The sequence below is a fragment of the Lotus japonicus genome, chromosome 1 (assembly GCF_012489685.1).
Source record: "Lotus japonicus ecotype B-129 chromosome 1, LjGifu_v1.2".
NCBI lineage: Eukaryota > Viridiplantae > Streptophyta > Magnoliopsida > Fabales > Fabaceae > Lotus > Lotus japonicus.
Genome location: NC_080041.1, coordinates 95,087,780 through 95,106,388, shown reverse-complemented (window position 1 = coordinate 95,106,388; position 18,609 = coordinate 95,087,780). Strand labels below are relative to the sequence as shown.

The following is an 18,609-nucleotide window of genomic DNA, read 5'->3' as shown; positions in this document are numbered from 1 at the left end:
TTATTGACAATCCGGACCTTGATGTGGAGTATCTTCTGGTGAAGGATTCTCTGTCCGTTCCTTAGCTATTTTGTTTCTTTGTTTGTAATTTTCCGATGCATCAAAAAAAAATTAAATTATAACAAATTATTGATGAAGAATATTTTTTTCGCCACTAAATTTGCCTCTATAAAATATGGTGGGGTATAGATTTTAGATAAGAACGGGATGAAATATAATTTTTATAAAATTTGAAGGGTAAATGTACTTTACTCTAGAATCAAAATAAAATAAATCAACCAACAAGATTTAAGAACGTCCGTAAATAGTTAAACTCCTTAAAAAATATATAGTCAAACTCCTTAAAAAGTACTCCTTGGAGGATGACATTAGCACCCAATATCCAACGCATCTAAAACCTGACACTTGACATCGAATTTTTGTAGGAGAAAGACAAGATAAGTGGCTTTGCGAATCAAACAGTGAAGGGGATATACACTATAATCAGCTCATCTTTTTCTGCAAGGAAATGGGATGCCCAGTTTTCCAATTATTGTGGCAAGGGGCTGCTGCACCTTCAAATGTCTTGGCATTTGGTTGGAGAGTCTTGTGGGGAGGAGTGCAGGCCAGGATTTGAGTGTATGAGGGGTGGGATTAAGGTTTTGATCTCCTTCTCGAGCTCAAGGATTGGGATTTGGTAAGCATTTTGAACTTGCCTCATTTGATGAGAATTCCTTATGTAATTTATTTATAAATGTATTGCATTTCTTTTCTGCATACAACTATTTGACTTTAGGTTGATATAATGCAATGCGTGCCTATGAACCTTACAAATATGCACATCAATTGTTTCTATTTACCCAATTTTGCTCCTTGTAAATTCTCTTCAGTTCACTATTTGCTAACCTTGGTGGAGACTGGAGAACACAAATTCACATCAATTGTTTAGCAGAACCCTTACTCTCAATAAGGAGTGTTTCTTTCTTTTCCCTGTTTTCTTTCTCGCCTCACATATCTTATTAATTTCTCTTTTTTTGTTCAATTTTTGGTTGATCCTTCAAAGCTTGTAGACGAGAGAGCAGAGCACTACCTAAAGAATGCTTTGGCTAGCCATTTTTCCTGACTTTCTGTTGGTAATTTTTTGTCCTTTACCTCTACTCTGTTTAATAGATTGAATTTGTTTAGCAGGTCCTAATTATGGAGTGAATAATTCTTAGTCTTTGGTTTTTGTTGGTAACAATTTGCTTCATATATATGCTACTTGTGATGATAATCATGAATAATGAAAAACGCACACCAGGTATTTGAGTTAATTTGCTTCATATATATGTAACTAATGCTGAGGTCCAACATATTAGATATAAATCCTCCTATCTTTGTTTCTGTCATTCTTCTAATGGTTACAGCATACATACTGAATTCTTTTTATTGTCTCCCTGCTTTCTCAGTATTCTGCCACCTATCCTTTTATGACATACAAGATGGAAAATTTTGTATTGCATTAGAAATAGTACCCTTTAGATTTTGTTTGGTTTAGAAATGTTAGACAATAATTTTTTAGCAATAGATGAAATATCAGAACAAGAGGTTGCATAGATTGTGAAGTTAGCCGTGTGGCTTTTACTCATGGTGCATAGCAAGTACATTTGGTGGAGTTGATTAAGAGTTTTTCCACACATTACAAATCCTGCATTATATGCCCAATTTATAGGCTTACCTTCACCGACCTTTCATTGTCAGTTCACATTTTCTCTAATTATTAGATTTATCTAGTTGCTTTCTAGAAGCATGAGACTAGTATTTTCTAGTGTTTGTATATCCTATAACAATCAAGAGTATTCTAGAAATTTAGCATCAATTCTTAACAGATTTCATAATAGTTCTGGAACAACATATTTACTTGTTGACTTCTTCATCAGTGGTGTTCCAGTATGGGGGCTATTATTGACTTTAAGAGTAGAATCATCTGGTTATCTAAAACACTCACCACTTTCAGCTTTTGCTAAGTAAGAACAGCTACGTGAAATAAATTGATATGATCTAATGCTCATTGGACGAGTTTTCTATTTTGGTATTACTTTTTATTTGTTATCCTCTTGGGTTTCGTTTGAGTATTAGGATTCTGTGATATTTTTTTTTCCCATTTACGTTCATAGCTCTGTTCATTGCAAGAGTTCTCCCCCCCCCCCTCTTATGAGAAATGATCTCTTGAAAAAATAACAAGTGTACTTTTGAAATTTAGAATCCCCATTGGGAGTCTGGTTTTTGCAATGCATTGATGTTTGTAGCATGATTTCCAGGATTTGCTACTCATTATGGTTTTGGTATTTAAGCTACCTGGGGTGAGGTTAGTGTGTGTCTGATTCATGTTTTAGCCGCGGGATCATATTTACTAAATTTATTTATTTGTTATTTCAGGTTTTCATCTTATTGTTCTCCTTTGCAGGTAGACATGATTGTCTTGATGGAAGTCAAGTTCTTGGCCTAGGTGATATTGGAGTTCATGGAAAACTTGATTCGGATTGGTTTGGCTTAAGAGAAACAAGTTTCTATTCATATTTACATCATGGGATATCGGTATCCACATTCTCCTAGTGCATTATCTCTAATATGCAGAGTGAAGGAATTCAGTGGTGGTGATGAACATGAATAATGTGTTGCAAAGGTCCAGCTCTCCATTAGAAATACTATGAAAAATTATCAGAACAGGTTCCAGCTCTACCAAAACCAGGCCTATGAATTTGCCCTTTACTTCTTGCAGGTCTTTGTGACTGGATTCTTTGTAAAACTCTTTTTAATGAAGGATAATTTATTAAGTAAATAAAAAACTTTTGATAATATTATTTTATCGGAATCTGATTTCAATTCTATTAATTCCAGGAGATAAAGTGAGTGGGTTTTAAGCTGTTGAAGGTAGTGAAGTAGCATAGTATTATGGGGGTTGTCCAACTTGGATCTTTCTTGCCAGTAAGTCTTTCTCATTTTTTCTGTATTTTGTAATAAACTTAATGACTGTTTCTATGATGATTTCATGGTGGAGAATGAGATTATGGTGAGATGTTCATAAAATTCTTCTCATCATCTTTGAATAAAAAATGAAATCTTAATCTATAAATCATAAATTTACGAGTCTTTTATAGGTTCTTTTGATATAGTTTGGCATGTTCATATGTAAAAGGTGATTGATAAGTTCTTTTGATATAGTTTGGCATGTTCATATATTTAGCCACTCATAGTCTTGCATTTAGCTTGTATTGATATCTAACCAATGCATCTGTTATCATGAGATTTTACATGAAAGGGAAGAAATGCTTCATATTAGTTTCAATTTGCTACTAACATATAACACTATTAGCTCCAAAATTTTGCTAGTTAGAGTTACGAGAATAGAAAATTTTATAATGTTTAGCTGCAGTTTAGTTGGTAAATAGCTAGAAGTTGGCTAGGAATTTGCTAGTGCTTTGAGGACCTATTAAAGTGCAAAACAAAGCTTTAAAATCCATTTTCTGGCTAGTATTGTTAGGCCTTAGTACGGTGCTCCCAGAAAAGTGTTGGATGCACTCCATGCAGCATGGGGCGGATTTCGGGAATTAAAGGCAGAGGAGAGGGGCGGCGCAACCGGTTTGGCTAGCAATTGTATGGTCGCTTTGGCTCCAAAGGAACCAGGTAGTCTTCAGGAAAGAGCAGAAGGACGCTGAAGTCTTCGATTTAGCCCAACTGAGAGTTTGGATCTTGTTGAACGCTAAATCCAAAACTCGAAAGCTTCCATTGTTCTGTCTATGAGTGGATCTCAAATCCCATCCATGTACTGCCTGGGATACCTTGAAGCTCCAATTGCTGGTAATTTTCAGTGAGAGGTTTGATCTTGCTCTCTTGCTAGAGCACGTTAATGATTTTGATCCTTCCATCCAAGCCCAATTTTTTCTGGAGGGAAGATTCCCACAAAATCTCTAATTTGTTATTGACATAACATAACATAACAAATTAATATCTCAATCTCACAATATTACGTTTAAAAAAACTCTTAATATGGAAATATGTCCTTGTTAATTATATTTACTTTATTTTTAATAAATAGCATACTTAACTATCGGATTTTAACCATTTAAAATGAATTATTTCCTTTTCAACAAATTTTTTTCCGTTCAAAAAAACTTATTTGTTTTTTTTTTGAATAATTTAATTTAAGTTATATGCAAAATATTTTTATTAAGAAGTCAAATACAGGATTTGATTTCACAAATCTTATAGTTGATTTTTTTAAATTAAATTTAGAATATTTGAGTTTGAATTTTAGATATTGTTACTTTTTCTAGCAATTCAAATCACAAGATTCAAGAGATAATTGGTTTTTTTTTTAAACAAGAGATAATTGTTATTATTATGGTATTATCTTTTAAAACAAAATCAACAGATCTTCCTCAAATTAAGATCATCGTCTGCGTTTTGACCGTCAAAAAAAAATCATCGTCTGCGTTTTGTCTCCATGAAGAAACGGAAAATGAAGGGAAAATCATCAGAGGAAGGAGTCGATAGGATCAGTGATATATCAGATGAAGTTCTGAGTCACATCTTGTCATTCCTTCCAACTAAGGAAGCAGTAGGAACATGCTTGTTGTCAAAGAGATGGAGACATGTGTGGGAGATGGTTCCAGCACTCGACATTAAACCAGAAAGCACCTTGGAGTACCACACAAACCTCAAAACATTCTTAAGGTTACGCAGAACAAAAATGATCACAAGGCTTCATCTAGAATGTGATATCCATTCGAGTCCTTTCAATTTCAATTTCCTAATAAGTAAACCAAGAAGACATTCTGATTGCTCCAATTATATTCAAGAATGGGTTGAAGAAGCGGTCGCCGGAGAAGTTGAACAAGTGAATCTCTCCCTGAAAGCGTGCCAGCGGTGCCACGAGGAGGATGATGAGGTCTCCTTCTCCCTCCCCATTAGTCTGTTAACCTGCACCACAATCGTGACCATGAAAATTGAGGGTTTGTTTATTCTCCATGTTCCTTCTTGTATTGAACTCCTTTCTCTCAAGAGCTTGCATCTCAATGTGCAAAAATGCAAACCCTCTTGCGGGAAGTTTCTGTCCGGATCTCCGGCCCTTGAAGTGTTCTACCTGAAGGAAAGAGACCTTGAGATTGAGCGAAACTCTCAAAGTAACCGCATCATCTCAAACAAAAGATCACACAGGCTTGTTATAGAAAGTGATCCTGGTTATGATTATGTCCAAGACTATTTGAAGGGTCATTTGAAAAACGTGGTGAAAGCTAAGGTATTTATCGAACTGCATAAAGTTTCCTCTAAAAAATTTCCCATTCTCAAAGCAATACGTAATGTTGAATATTTGTGCTTGTCTGATTGGAACCAAAGCAATTCCTATCTTGATGTTCAACAATTTCCCAATTTGCTTCATCTTGAGCTTGATCTTAAGAGCGATGGTGCGTTCATTCTCCCGGTTCTTTCTTCCGTTCAACCCCCCTCTCCCAAGAGCTTGGATGTTGAAGTGCAAAAATGTAAACGAGTCTCTTGTAAGGAATTTCTCTCCAGATCTCCAGCTCTTAAAGTGTTCTACCTGAAGCAGAAGTGCGGTGATGGGTTTGAGGAGTTGAAGATTGAGCGAAACTCTCACACTAACCTCATCGTCTCAAACAATCCATTACTCAACCTTGTTATACAAAGTGATGGTGGTTATGATTATGTGCAAGACTATTTCGAGGGTCAATTGGAAAACGTAGTTAAAGCTAAGGTATGTATGACACTGAATGCTGAAAGTAGTAAGAGTAAGGTTTATGAAGTTTATTCTCACGGGTTTTCCGTTCTCAAAGCAATACGTAATGTTGAATTTTTGTCCTTAAGTGATAAGAACGGTAGCATGGACGGTGTTTCCTTAGTGGACGGTGTTTCCTCCGTTGATCTCCCAAAATTACCTAATTTGGTTCAGCTCCAGCTTCATATTATACACCACTATTCCTCCTTATTTCTAAAGCTTATTTCTCGTGACTATTGTCCCAAGCTTGAAGTGTATGGTGTCAATCACATGCATTGGAAATATTGTGAACAACAAAAGAAATGGATCAACATGACTACATATGGGACTACATATGGGATGCAACCTCATCATTCTGGTAACCTATCATGGGGTTAGTAATTTTATTTGTTTCTATTGTTTTTCTTTTCCTTATATATATTTCAATGGTGAAATGAAATTGCTGAGAAGAATTATTTTTTTTTATCATTTTTTTGTTATCAATCACAGAAGTTTGAGTCTATAACCAGTTCTAGTGGACAAGATCGTTCATTATACAATAAATACAATTGCACAACTATGAAATAAGCTGATTTTTTTTAATAGTTGAACAGGTTGTAAAACAATGAGATTACCCAGTGATTTTGGAAGTGGACAAGGTCTGTGAGATAAATATAGTAGCTCTTCAATATTTGCAATTTAGTTTTGTCTTGCAATAGTTGCGCTATATCTTTAGTTGTCTCTTTTTCTTTAAAGAAGTGATATCTAGTTGCTATTTGTTTTGTTCGGCTGAGATGCAGTAGATTTTTTGTTTTTGTTATTGCAATTTTTGGTTTGTTGTGCCAAATAGATTATAGTAAGCACATCTTGTTTTTCTCTCATATCTTTAAGTGTTCTCTGTAGCTCTCCACTCACTCTACTTTTGTTGTTGATTGTGTTTTCTTCATGTCATCTACCGGAACAAGTCTGAACATCAAAAGATAGGATCAGGTGGCTCAATTACTATTGGTTCTATGTTTTTGTCTTTAAATTTCACTTTTGGCTTTGTAGTCACCGTATTGTCTTTAAATTTCACTTTTGGCTTTGTAGTCACCGTAATGCCTTTATTGCTTTTTTGCTGGTTTCATTTAAATATTTAGACCCATGAGGGATCTGTAGTTAAATATTATATTTTTATGACTACTTTGATTTTGTATTGCTGCACTAAAACCACAAGGGATCAATTATTGAGACCGGTTTGTGAATGAGATTAAGGAGGAATAGCTGGTTTCATTTAAATATTTAGACCCAACTCTCTGAGGGATATGTAGGGGATCAATTATTGAGACCGGTTTGTAAATGAGATTAAGGAGGAATAATGTTTCTTTCACACCTCTCTGAAGTGGAGAGAGGTAAAATGAAGAGAAATAGGAAGAAAATAAAAAGTAAGAGAGAGGAAGTATGAGATGTGATAGATGATAAAAGGTAAGAGATAGAAATAAAATGAGATGGAAATGAAGTGCTTAAAAAATAAGGTGTGTATATACCATTATTGCTTGAAGCTCAATTTGTTACAGTAGATTGATGGGCTATATAGCCTTGTGTTTGAATATAGGCTAATGAAATTAGGGATATCTTTTGTCAAGCTGCGGCTGAGCGTGAGTTAACTTCATAGTATCAATTCAATTGTTATGTGAGATAAAATGTTCTATACTTCTATTTATATTGCAGTTACTTGATAGGTACTTTTTAATCCACCTTCACACTCTGTTTGTCCTCCACAAGGCCGTGGAAGTGGAATCGTGAATAATATTTAATGTATTTAACGTTATGTTGCCTCTAATGTTTTTAATGTATGTATTTTTGGTGAACATCAGCTTAAATATGAATATGTAACTTATGATCATTTGACTAAGCTTGGTTCAACCAATGTGAGTGCTTTTAGTGTTTAGAGCTCTCCTTTAGTTGGGGCTATACCTCTTTTACAGACTAATGTGCTTGTCATGACCTTCTTAAGATCGTAGTTCTTTCTGCTTTTTTTCTTTGCTCTTGTTATAAAAAAATTTATGTAACTTCAAAACCAATATATATTAAATGTTACTTTAAGGAGATACGTATTGGGAAAATTTGTCTTTGAAAAGTAAAATTCATCAAAAACTTTAGGGGAGTATACTAGTTGAATTTGATGAATTTTTGGCCTAAACAAAGCCTATCAAATATATTTGGGTTTGGTAGGATTTAATTTTATGAGTTTTTACTTTCGGATTGGTCCGATCCAACCTAACGATGTTCGGGTTAGATTGGGTGGGTTGATCGGGACACTAGTACTTTTGTTGTTTGCTCGTGGTTGGATTTCAATGTTTGCATTGTTAAATCCATTATTACTCACTTGGGAGAGTATCTAATGTTAGTTCTCTTTTCTAAAAGAAAATTATGGAATATAAAAAAATGATTAAAAATTCAAAAAAAGAAATTGACGGAAAATGAAGCGGCTAGGACCGAAGTGAGAGAGAGTCGAGTGTGAAAGTATAAACAAGAGGAGTAGGGTGGAAATAAGTCAGGCGGCCCAACAGGGGCTTGAGGCTTGGCTCGTTAGAGGCTTGCTTTGGCTTGACTCGTTTATTAAAAAAGTTGGGCTTAAGCTTTTTAAAAGGCTTAATTGACTAAAAGACCAAGCCTAAGCTATCATAAAAGTCTATTTGGCTTGATAGGCCGGCTTGTTTATATGTTTACTTGGTATAAAACATAAACCCTAAGTCTCTAACGTAGATTAGAAGCCTATCAGAATTTTAGCACAACACAGGAGGCACAACAACAACAGACAAGCACGCAGACCGCAACCAGCACCACTGTGGTGCCCAAAGTCTGCTTGTTCTTCACAATCATGAGTAACGACCACCACCGTTTTAGAGAATTGCAGAGGTTTCTATTTTTATTTCTTTCTAACGCACGACTTTCTTCCAGATTATTATTTCTCTTTCCAATGATATATATGTTTTTTATTTATTTGAAAAGGAAATGCAATGATATATAAAAGGTCTATTAGCCCGCCGACCTATTAGCCCGTCAGTCTATCGATCTTCTTTAGATGAAATTGTCTAATATATGTTAAATAAGCTTTTAAGTAGGTTTATAGGTCAAGCCAAACTTTATAACAAGCCAAGCCAGACCTTAAAATTTGGCTTGTTGACAGGCCACAAGCCAGGCTTGGGCCATGAAAATACAATGCAGATCAAGCTTGGACCACGCAAAACTTGGCTTGGCTTGGCTTATTTCCACGCCTATAGAGGAGAGAAACGTTTAGGGTTTATACCTTTCAGTAATTTATAATTTACAATTTTATATTTTGTATCTTTTTGTACAAACATTTAGTATTTAATGGAAAAGAATTAAAAAAATTATTACTCCACGTGTACTGAGTTGGAAAATAATCCAACCCACCCAATATGAAAGGTATAATTAAACCCATTAGTATTTCATGGAGTATTATATATCTTTTTTTGTTGGATTATTTTCCAACTCAGTACACGAACTAAACATGTTCGGATTAAAGAAAATTCATCTGACTAGTCCCATTTGTTAAATTCAATCCATACTTATGTTATCAAATTTGTTCGGGTTGGACGGGTTTTGGGGATCGACCCGACTTATGTGCACCTCTAACAAATTTAATGGGACAAACGACAGATTAGCGATGAAAAAAATGGTAATTTCAAAGGCAAATAGCGACGAAAACATTCCCTCGCTGATATCGCAAGGTAAAACATTCTGCCACTATTATAATATTATTAAACAGTTAGCGACAGATTTAATATCCATGCGACACTACTTTCTGTAACGGATCGTCTTCCGTCGCAAATTTTATTGCTACCTATTTAGCAAGGGATTTCTCCCTTCTCTGATTTACTTTTTTTAGTAGCGTGCTAACTTGGCAGCGTATAGCTAACGGCCATACATAAGATGAATCAAGTATGCGCCATTTGAACTAATCAGCCAATGGTTTATTCAATTCTATTTTAATTGTTTTTAATAAATTTCATACTTAATTATCCGATTTCTCAACTCTAAAAAATTAAATTCTTTATTTCTAAATTTTGATGTTATTGAATTGTAGAATTTTTAGGACATTGCTTCAAAAACCTTGAAAACATAGTACCCTTCAGATTATTATTTAGACTTAAATAATTGAGTTGCAAAAGTTTAAAGATTTTGTTAGAAAAGAATTGTTGGCAAACATTTTAAATGGGTACCAATCCATTAATTTATCCGAATTTGAATTTCGAATCAATTTTAGAATGTTATACTGCTAGTTATTATTTTGAACGTGAAATCCTGTTCAAAAATTACTAACCTAATAATTGTCCAGAATTTGGAATTTGATATCTACTAAAATTAAAAAGATCATAGTTCTAAATATGATATTGTATTTACAATTTAAATCAATTCATATGCTATTCTTATATTTGATATTTTTTTTTGTTACATTCTTATATTTGATATTCGAGTTACTCTGTGCGCTAGTTGACTATCCAATATTGGCCGACCAACAGATGGGCCTTCCTTTAAGATGAGAACAACAGGGGTGAGCTTCACCTGAAATCAATTCCTAGGATTGAGGTTTATTGACTTGTTCAAGGCAAGGTTCGGCGTAGTTGAGTAACTTGAGTTGTTATATGTAATCTCCTATATAAGATTGAGGCTAAGCTCCTCTTCAAATTTAAAATTACCATTTTTCGTTAATTGATTTGTGTAAAATACTTGGTAGTCGGTAGTAACGTTTGTCGTTCGTTCATAGTGGTCATAGCTGCTCATTGTCTCCATGGAGGAAATGAAGAAGGGAAAATCATAAGGATAAGAAGGGGTGGACAAGTTACCCAATGAAATTCTGAATCACATTCTGTCATTTCTTCCAAGCATGGAAGTTGTAGCCACATGCTTGTTGTCAAAGAGGTGGTAACACCTTTGGGAAATGGTTCCAGTGCTGGAATTTCAATGGTTTCCATCAGAAGAAGAAGAAGATATGGCCAAGGAGGTCAACATGAAGATGAAGAAGAAGATTACTGAATTTCTTAGGTTACGTAAAACAAAAAAGATCACAAGGCTTCATCTAGAATGTTTAATCCATTCAAGTCTTTATCTATCCAATCTTAATAGCACTGGTGAGAGGAGCCACTTTGCTCCAATTACGTTGAAGAATGGGTTGAAGACGTGAATCTACGCCTGAAAGAATATGGGTGGTGCTTCCGCCGGAGGGATGTGGTCTCCCTCCCCATGCCTGTTACACTACTAAAAAAGTGATATTTTGTGATGGAATTTAGTGACGGATCAAAGTTCATAGCTATTAGTTCCCCATTAACGTACACCACAATCGTGACCATGAAGATTGAGGGTTGGTTTATTCTCTTTGTTCCTTCTTGTATTCAATTCCCTTCTCTCAAGAGCTTGCATCTCAACGTGCGAAAATGCGAACCCTCTTGTGAGAAAAGTTTCTCACCGGATCTCCGGCTCTTAAAGTGTTCTACTTCTATGTGAAGGAATGATAGGACTTTGAGATTGAGCGAAACTCTCGAAGTAGCTGCATCGTTTCAAACAATGGACTTCACAAGCTTGTTATAGAGAGTGATCCCGATTATGACTATGCCCAAGACTAATTGAAGGGTCATTTGGAAAATAAGGTCAAAGCTAAAGTATACATATAACTCTGCATAAAGTTTCCTCGCCTGAGTTTCCCATTCTTGAAGCAATATGTAATGTTGAATATTTGCCCTTGTCTGATTCAAACCAAAGCAATTCCTATCTTGATTTTCGATAATTTCCCAATTTGCTTTATCTCAAGCTTCATCTTAAGAGTGATGTGGTCTCTCTTCCCATAACCTTGTTCACCTCCACCACAGTCGTGACCATGAAGATCGATGGTTCGTTCATTCTCCCCGTTCTTTCTTCTGTTCAACTCCCCTCTCTCAAGAGACTATTAGTCTGCTAATACTATATTGTCATGTGAATGTTGTTTAACAACGATATCTATTTTGGTTATTTGTTAAAAGGCGATAATAGAACCGAATTACACTAAGCATTATCTATTTTGTTAATCTTTCAAGACAAACCTCACTGTACAAACCACGGGCAATGGTGCTAGTACAATACAATTGCACCACTTATGAAATTATTAGATATATCTAGAACATGTTACATTAACTGGTTTTTAGAGTTTCTGAGTTTCTCTAGTTCTAGCACTCCTTCTTGATACAATTTCTCGAACTTCAAGTGTAGCTTGTAGTTCTTCAAACCTTGGTATCGATAATGCCTCTATAAATATATTTCCAATTTGATCTTCAATCCAGTAATCAGGGCAGTGTCTAGATAATTTGGGGCCTAAGGCGAAAATATCAAATTTATTTTATTTTGGCAAGAATTTTGAAAATGTTTAACGTATCATATAAATTATTAAATTTTATATTAATCTTCTAGATTTTCAGAGCTGCGAAATCATTTATTAGAGTTTTATAATAAATATTTCTAACATTTCACTTCAACAAATAAGATAGTTAATTATTCAATCTAACTTATAACAATATTGCTGATTTAACTAATTTTAATTTTGAAAAACTTCTTTTAACAGTAGAAATCGTTACGAGAATCGACAATAACATTTGATAGAGAACATATACATTTGGAAAATAATCTAAAATTTTAATAGAACTTGAAACGTAAGGAATAAAACATTGAGAGATTTTATAACAGTTTAATATCAAGTAGCTTATTTGATAATTCACGTCAAGATAGAAACAACTGATTTTTTTAGAGAAAAAACAATGAGTGAAACTACAAATATATAAGTAGAAAAAAAAACCAACGATTACAAGTAAACACAAATAATTTTTTAATTTTCAAATGTAAAAATAACGGGTATTTTACTTATTAGTTTTTTGAAAAATGTAAATTTGATAATTCAAAACACTATTACTAATAACTGTTAAAGTTACACTTCCCACAATTTCATTTCGAGTTCCCACATCTCATTGCCCATATTGCAGTTAAGATACATGAGTTTTCACTGTTCCGTTATCCTTTTCAAGTCTCAATAAAATAGACTATATAGGTAAAATAAAATTGGGGCCTTAGGCAATTGCCTAAGTATTGTAAAGCTTTACACGACCCTGCCAGTAATAGTCGAGATTTATCTCTTTAATTGTCTCTTCTATGATGAAGTGGTATTTGATTGTTATGTGTTTTGTTATGCTAAGATGCACTAGATTTTTTATCATTCAATTGCTGATTTTTTTTTATAAGCAAATGCATTACTTATGGCGCAAGGGGTGCCCCAACTCAAAACAAAGAAATAACAGCCAGCAAAGCATAGCAAACTCAAACATACAGCAGGTAAAACAGAGAAGGATAACAGAGAAGCAAAGGGAAAAAAGACTTAGAAAAGATATGGGGGCTATACAATTCCGACAGCTTTACTTTACAATAAAATCTTTTCCCCTCATAAATCCAACCGCTATGCAATCAAATGTGCAGTACACCTCCAAGATCAAAAGGAATTCAAAGAAACTAGACAATTGCAACCAGCTTCTTACTATCACGATTCCAGACTTCCTGCACAAGCTATCTTTCATGTCTTTCCATTTACACCATGCATAGGCACAGACAAGGGATTGTTAGATTGTACCAGGTGATAAAGGTTTTTTCCTCGTTGTTTGTACTGCTTTTAGCTAAACCTTTATGATTCAATCATAGTAAAGCAGATACGGGTTTATCGTCCTCAGGGATTGTGTGAACATTAGTTCCACCAGTTAAACATTGATCTGAGCGGATACAAAGATGTTGGATAAATTGTTTTTATGGTTTTGAATATAAGGAAAGCGGTAAATGAATGTTTACAGGGATAACAAAGAAGAAAACGTATTTAGAATGCATTCCCCTAATCCTCTAATTTCTTTCAACTCAAACACTTTTGCAATGGTTCATTTCATTTACGATGCCGAGAGTTATCCACCTAACTATTCCTAGCCTAGGTGAATCTATCAATTGGAATTCCTAGACGTAATCCCTTACCATCTAGAAAACCCAAAAGGAATAATATAACTCAAGTTCTCTCTCAAAGACATTCCCAATGATCAATCTATCCTAAGACAAGGTATCCTAGGCTTGCGAATCTCCGTTCTCACCCGGAAACTCCTGTTAGAACTCAGAACCCCACCTGTCACGTGGAAATCCACTATTGCTCTTACCTAAGATAGTCTCACCTTAAGACAATTGGTTCAGTGAGTGGTTTCTTTCTTGAACCGGACCCGCAATTATCTCCCGATCTCATGCTAGTCCTCGGAAATCTAACGCAAATCACTGATACTTGAAGCACATAAAGCAAAACTTGAACAACGGTGTTGTAACCTAAGACATAGGTGCATACTTTCATTGAACTGAGCATATACAAACTCACAACAATCTCCCGATCTATTGATGAATTAGTAAAGCTCTTTGGATTATCAATTGATTGGTTAGAAGCATGAAGCATAGATAGAAACATCATACATGAAAGATTACATTGACATCAATGAATGAGTTTAGAACAAATCAAAGAATCAAGTTTCAACAATCTAAATACAAAAATAGAAACAACAAGTGCAAGGGATAAGGAAGAAAAGATGAAACCCAGAAGAACGGCGAAGGATCCACGGCGATAGAAGCTTTCCCAAGCTTTTCATCGCCTCCGAGAGGTTGTCACGGTCCTTCGGCGGTCGCCGCCATGCTCCGGAGCTTCAATCCATCAGTCCTAAACCCAGGGACCTCTCCTCCATGAAGCCCAAGCTCCCTTGATCTGTTTTGGTGCCAAAATTTGAGAGAATTTTGAAGAGAATAGGAGAGATACTTCAAAAATCTGATTTCTGGCATTTTATATGTGTTTGAGGCGGCCACAGGGTGCTGGGCACTCATTAGAGGCCGCCGGGCGCCCTGCTTCCTTCAGCATTGGGTTTCTTCAGCTACTTGGGCGCTCAGCGCCCCTTTTTGGGTGCTCAGCGCTCTGCAACTCTAAATAATCAATTTTTCACTTTAAACTTGGATTCTTCATGAATATCTTCCCTGCATCAAAAGTCCAAGTTAAGCTCATGGAATATATAATATTTATATTATTTCTAAGTTAAAACTAAGTACTTACTAAATCAATTACTTTGGGGATAAAATGATAAAAAGTGCAAGCATACAAGTCAAATAAGTTCTTAAAATGATATTCAAATATACGCAAAATGAGCACTTATCACCAGGCCTCAAAATTAGATTCCTTCCAGGCATGTAATTGAATTTGAGATCCATTCATAGATGGAAGAACTTTACACTATGTTTGGTATCAGTGACTTTGAAGAGAGAGATGTCCAAGAGAGAACTTGACAAGAAAGAAGGATTCTACCTCCGTTTGGTTCCATTTACTGTAGCAAAGAGGGAACTAGCACATGTTAGAAAAGACACTTTTTGGGGTCTGCTTAAAAATCGAAGAGATGAGAAGAGGCTTGACGACTTTGTTTTTTTCCTTATTTATCCCTGTATATCTAGGATACAAGTGTCTTTTGAAAAAAAAAATTTATCTGATAATTGTTATCCACCTCATTTTCTCTTCTATTTTTATCATACTAAGCAACCTATAAATCCACTTTATTTCTCACTCATTTCTCTCTACTCAATTATCTCTTCTCTATCTCTCTCTTCTCTACCAAACAGAGTGTTAGTTTTGCAATTTAGCCGATAGCCATTTCCACGCCCTTACTTTTGCTGATTATAGTATAACTAGACAATACTCCAAGGACTAAATTATAATTGCTGATTTGTTGTGGCAATAGATTGCACTAAGTTCATTTTGCTTGTCTCCAATATCTTCGAGTACTTGTGATAGCTATATAGTCTTACTTGTTGCTTCAGCACTTGCCCGTTACTATGCTTTTGTTGTTGATTCTGCAATTGTAGCTTTATCTTAGATGCCCATGAGAAATTTTCCAATCCAAGTGAGAAAGCATAGCCAGAGGGGGTCACTTAGAGGAGTTTTTTTTTTTTTTTGAACTGCACTTAGAGGAGTTATAACTATTTGTTTTTGAAAAATAGATTATAGTATAAAATTATTTATTTATGAGCAATTATATGAGGCATCATGTTAAAATTTGGTTCTTCTATATATTGTTTTGCGTAATTGCACTTTTAATCCCAATTTATATCTCTTGTGTGAAACTTATCGCCAACAAAAAAATTATCTCAATTTTGGTATCCACTTATACCTCTTCCTTCCCTTCTTCGACTTCACATCAGCGAAATCATCGTGTCACTTTCCCTTTTATTTTTCTCCTGTGGATTTCAGATCCAGGTATAGAATTGAGGGAATTTTTGAAATTGGCTCCGCTATGTAGATTAACTAGAACTGGATTCATGTTTGTTGATGATGTGTGTTGACGAGGGACTGAAGAAAAAATACAACCAAGAGATTTGATGTGTGTTGAAGAGGCTTGGGGAAAATTAATTTTTCTGGGTTTGGTATTCTATGTTTCTGGGTTTGTTCTTCATTTTCTGGGTATGTGGTGGTGGTATCTCATTGACGGAGATGAGAGCAAAAGTGCAAACTCCCTTAAAACTTATTTCATTAAAATATTCATTAAATTAATTAAAATATTATTTTTTAATGCCATGTCATCAATTCCATAAGTTTCAGGGAAACTAAAAGTGCTAATGGAGGTATAACTAGTGGACCAATTTTTCATGTGTTATAACCAATCAACAAAATAACAATTTTTATAACATGAACTATTAGTGCGTGAAATTGATGCACTAAGAACATATATATATATCGTGATATCCATTATCCAAACCAAGAAAAAAAAATAGAAATGAAGAGAGTACATAAGGAACCACAATGAAACAAATAGGTTGCAATATGTTAACTTGAACTGCAGCAGCCTCCAGCCGAGGCAGAAGGAGATGGTCCAGGAATTCCAGAACCCCCCACTGTTATTCCATTAGTGTTTGATACGTCAATAACTCCATCCTTAATCTTTTTGTATATTGCTGCAGCTGTTTCCACAAACGCCTCTTCAACATTCTGAGCAGTTTTCGCAGAAGCCTCCATGAAAATCAAACCATGTTCCTTCGCAAACAGCTTGCCTTCTTCTTCGGTCACAGCCCGTCGGCGATGAGCAAGATCACCCTTGTTTCCAACGAGCGTGATCGTCATATTTTCATTTCCATTCAGCATAGCGTCTTCCAACCAACTAGCCAAGTGCTCGAATGTCTCCCTCCTTGTTATATCATAAACAAGAAGCGCGCCCGCCGCGTTTCTGTAATAAGACCTCGTGAGGGATCTGAAGGTTTCTTGACCGGCCGTGTCCCATATTCGCAACTTGACTGGCTGGTTGTCTATCGTGATCGTCCTCACTCCGAGTTCAACACCGATGGTCAAGTCATGGACAGGTTGGAAGCGCTTGCCGGTGAACTGGAGAGTGAGGCATGATTTTCCAACCCCGGTGTCGCCGATGATGATGTAGTGGAAGAGGTACGCGTAAGACATTAAGAGAAAGGGAAAGACACGCGGATAGCTTAAGTACTAAAAGCTGAAAACATTGTGGAGGGGAAGATTGAAGGATCAAATTTCAGAAGGGATTTCACCCATAAAAATCAGGAAAAGAAAGGACAAGGGAAAGAATTACCCGCAAATGAGAGTCGAAACAAAATCTAAATCAAATTTATAAACAAGCACCCCTTCCTTCTCACATAATTTATCAATCACATAATTTCGAATCTAATTGAGTATTATAGTACGTGTACCATATTTAAATGCATATTAAATTATATTTAAAATTTTACATATCTTACTTAATTACGAGATTTTTGAGCCATCTCAATTCTCAAGGCTAGGTGTTGAAGGATTTCGAGGAAAAGCTAAGTCTATTAATTCTATTAATTTTGAATTTGAAATTTGATATTATTTTATCTGCTCAAATTCAAAAGATTGTTGTTATAACTTATAATTGTGATATTATGATTATTATCTTTTAAATTAAAAATCATGCAAATGTAATCTATCGATTTCAATATTTCCTACTATAATAAAAATATTTTTTTAATTAAATCAAACCAAATAGGAATATAAAGAAGGAAATATATTGTAACAAAAAAAAAAGGAAATGTTGACTTCCTCTTGTAATAAAAAAAAATAAAGAAAGAAGGAAATATTATTTGATTTGTGCTAAATATTTCAATTCCTATTTGAATCGGTAATTCGAGTGTTTTGAGAAGAAGAAATTGACGACACACAAAAAAAGAAAAACTTGGGTTGGGAGCTTTCACGCATAAGTAACAACGATGAAGTGGAGAAAATCAGGAGAGAAGGTGAATACAAGTTAAGTGGATCGCAGAATTCGACAAACACGGTGCTTGAAGCAGTTACGTGAAAAGCGGGCACGTGTGAGCACCCACGATGCAATAGAAACGGTTAAGAGCGTGTGCCTTCACCCACGACTCAGGCCACCCACGATGCAAGCAACGGTTGGAATGCACCCCTCCCCCACGATGCAAGAAGCTTCTGAAGCAAGTAAAGGATCGTGGATCACCAAGCCCACTAACATGTTCAGCAAAAGAAGGAAAAACCGTCAAGGAGGTGTGAAGCAATGGAGTACTATAAATAGGAGAATATCATTCAGAAGAAGGGGTTCCCAACTCAACTCCAGAAAACTCATTAAAAAGCTCACATGTTCGCATCAAAGAGACTCCAGAAGCCTAACGTGATGATGAAGGAGTATGTTGCAGAACCAGCCATTTACAATTCCTGCACTTAACGCTTTCTAGCTCGTTGTTTTGTTCAAAGCTTCCTTTTGTTTTTGATTTCCTGTCGATTTCGTATTTGATGTAACTTTCCTTGC

At 35.3% G+C, this 18,609-nt stretch overlaps 1 protein-coding gene and 1 long non-coding RNA gene across 3 annotated transcripts; one reads left to right on the top strand and one right to left on the bottom strand.

The window, feature by feature from the left end:
- Window positions 1-374: 374 nt before the first annotated feature.
- Window positions 375-4,032, top strand: LOC130728030 (uncharacterized). 2 transcript variants are annotated; one of them, XR_009015521.1, is made up of 6 exons: window positions 375-676; window positions 1,043-1,112; window positions 2,280-2,326; window positions 2,426-2,740; window positions 2,860-2,946; window positions 3,494-4,032. It is a non-coding gene; the product is annotated as an uncharacterized LOC130728030 (long non-coding RNA). The 2 variants fall into 2 exon arrangements; XR_009015520.1 differs by having other exon boundaries at window positions 870-1,112.
- Window positions 4,033-16,631: 12,599 nt separating this feature from the next.
- On the bottom strand, window positions 16,632-17,258 carry LOC130713076 (ras-related protein RABB1c-like). The gene has a single exon (XM_057562877.1). The coding sequence runs from the start codon at window positions 17,256-17,258 to the stop codon at window positions 16,632-16,634; it is 627 nt and encodes a 208-aa protein (XP_057418860.1).
- Window positions 17,259-18,609: the final 1,351 nt, after the last annotated feature.

Excerpts from the sequence above, each read along its gene's own strand:
- LOC130713076 (XM_057562877.1), bottom strand. The coding sequence starts at position 17,258 with ATGTCTTACGCGTACCTCTTCCACTACATCATCATCGGCGACACCGGG.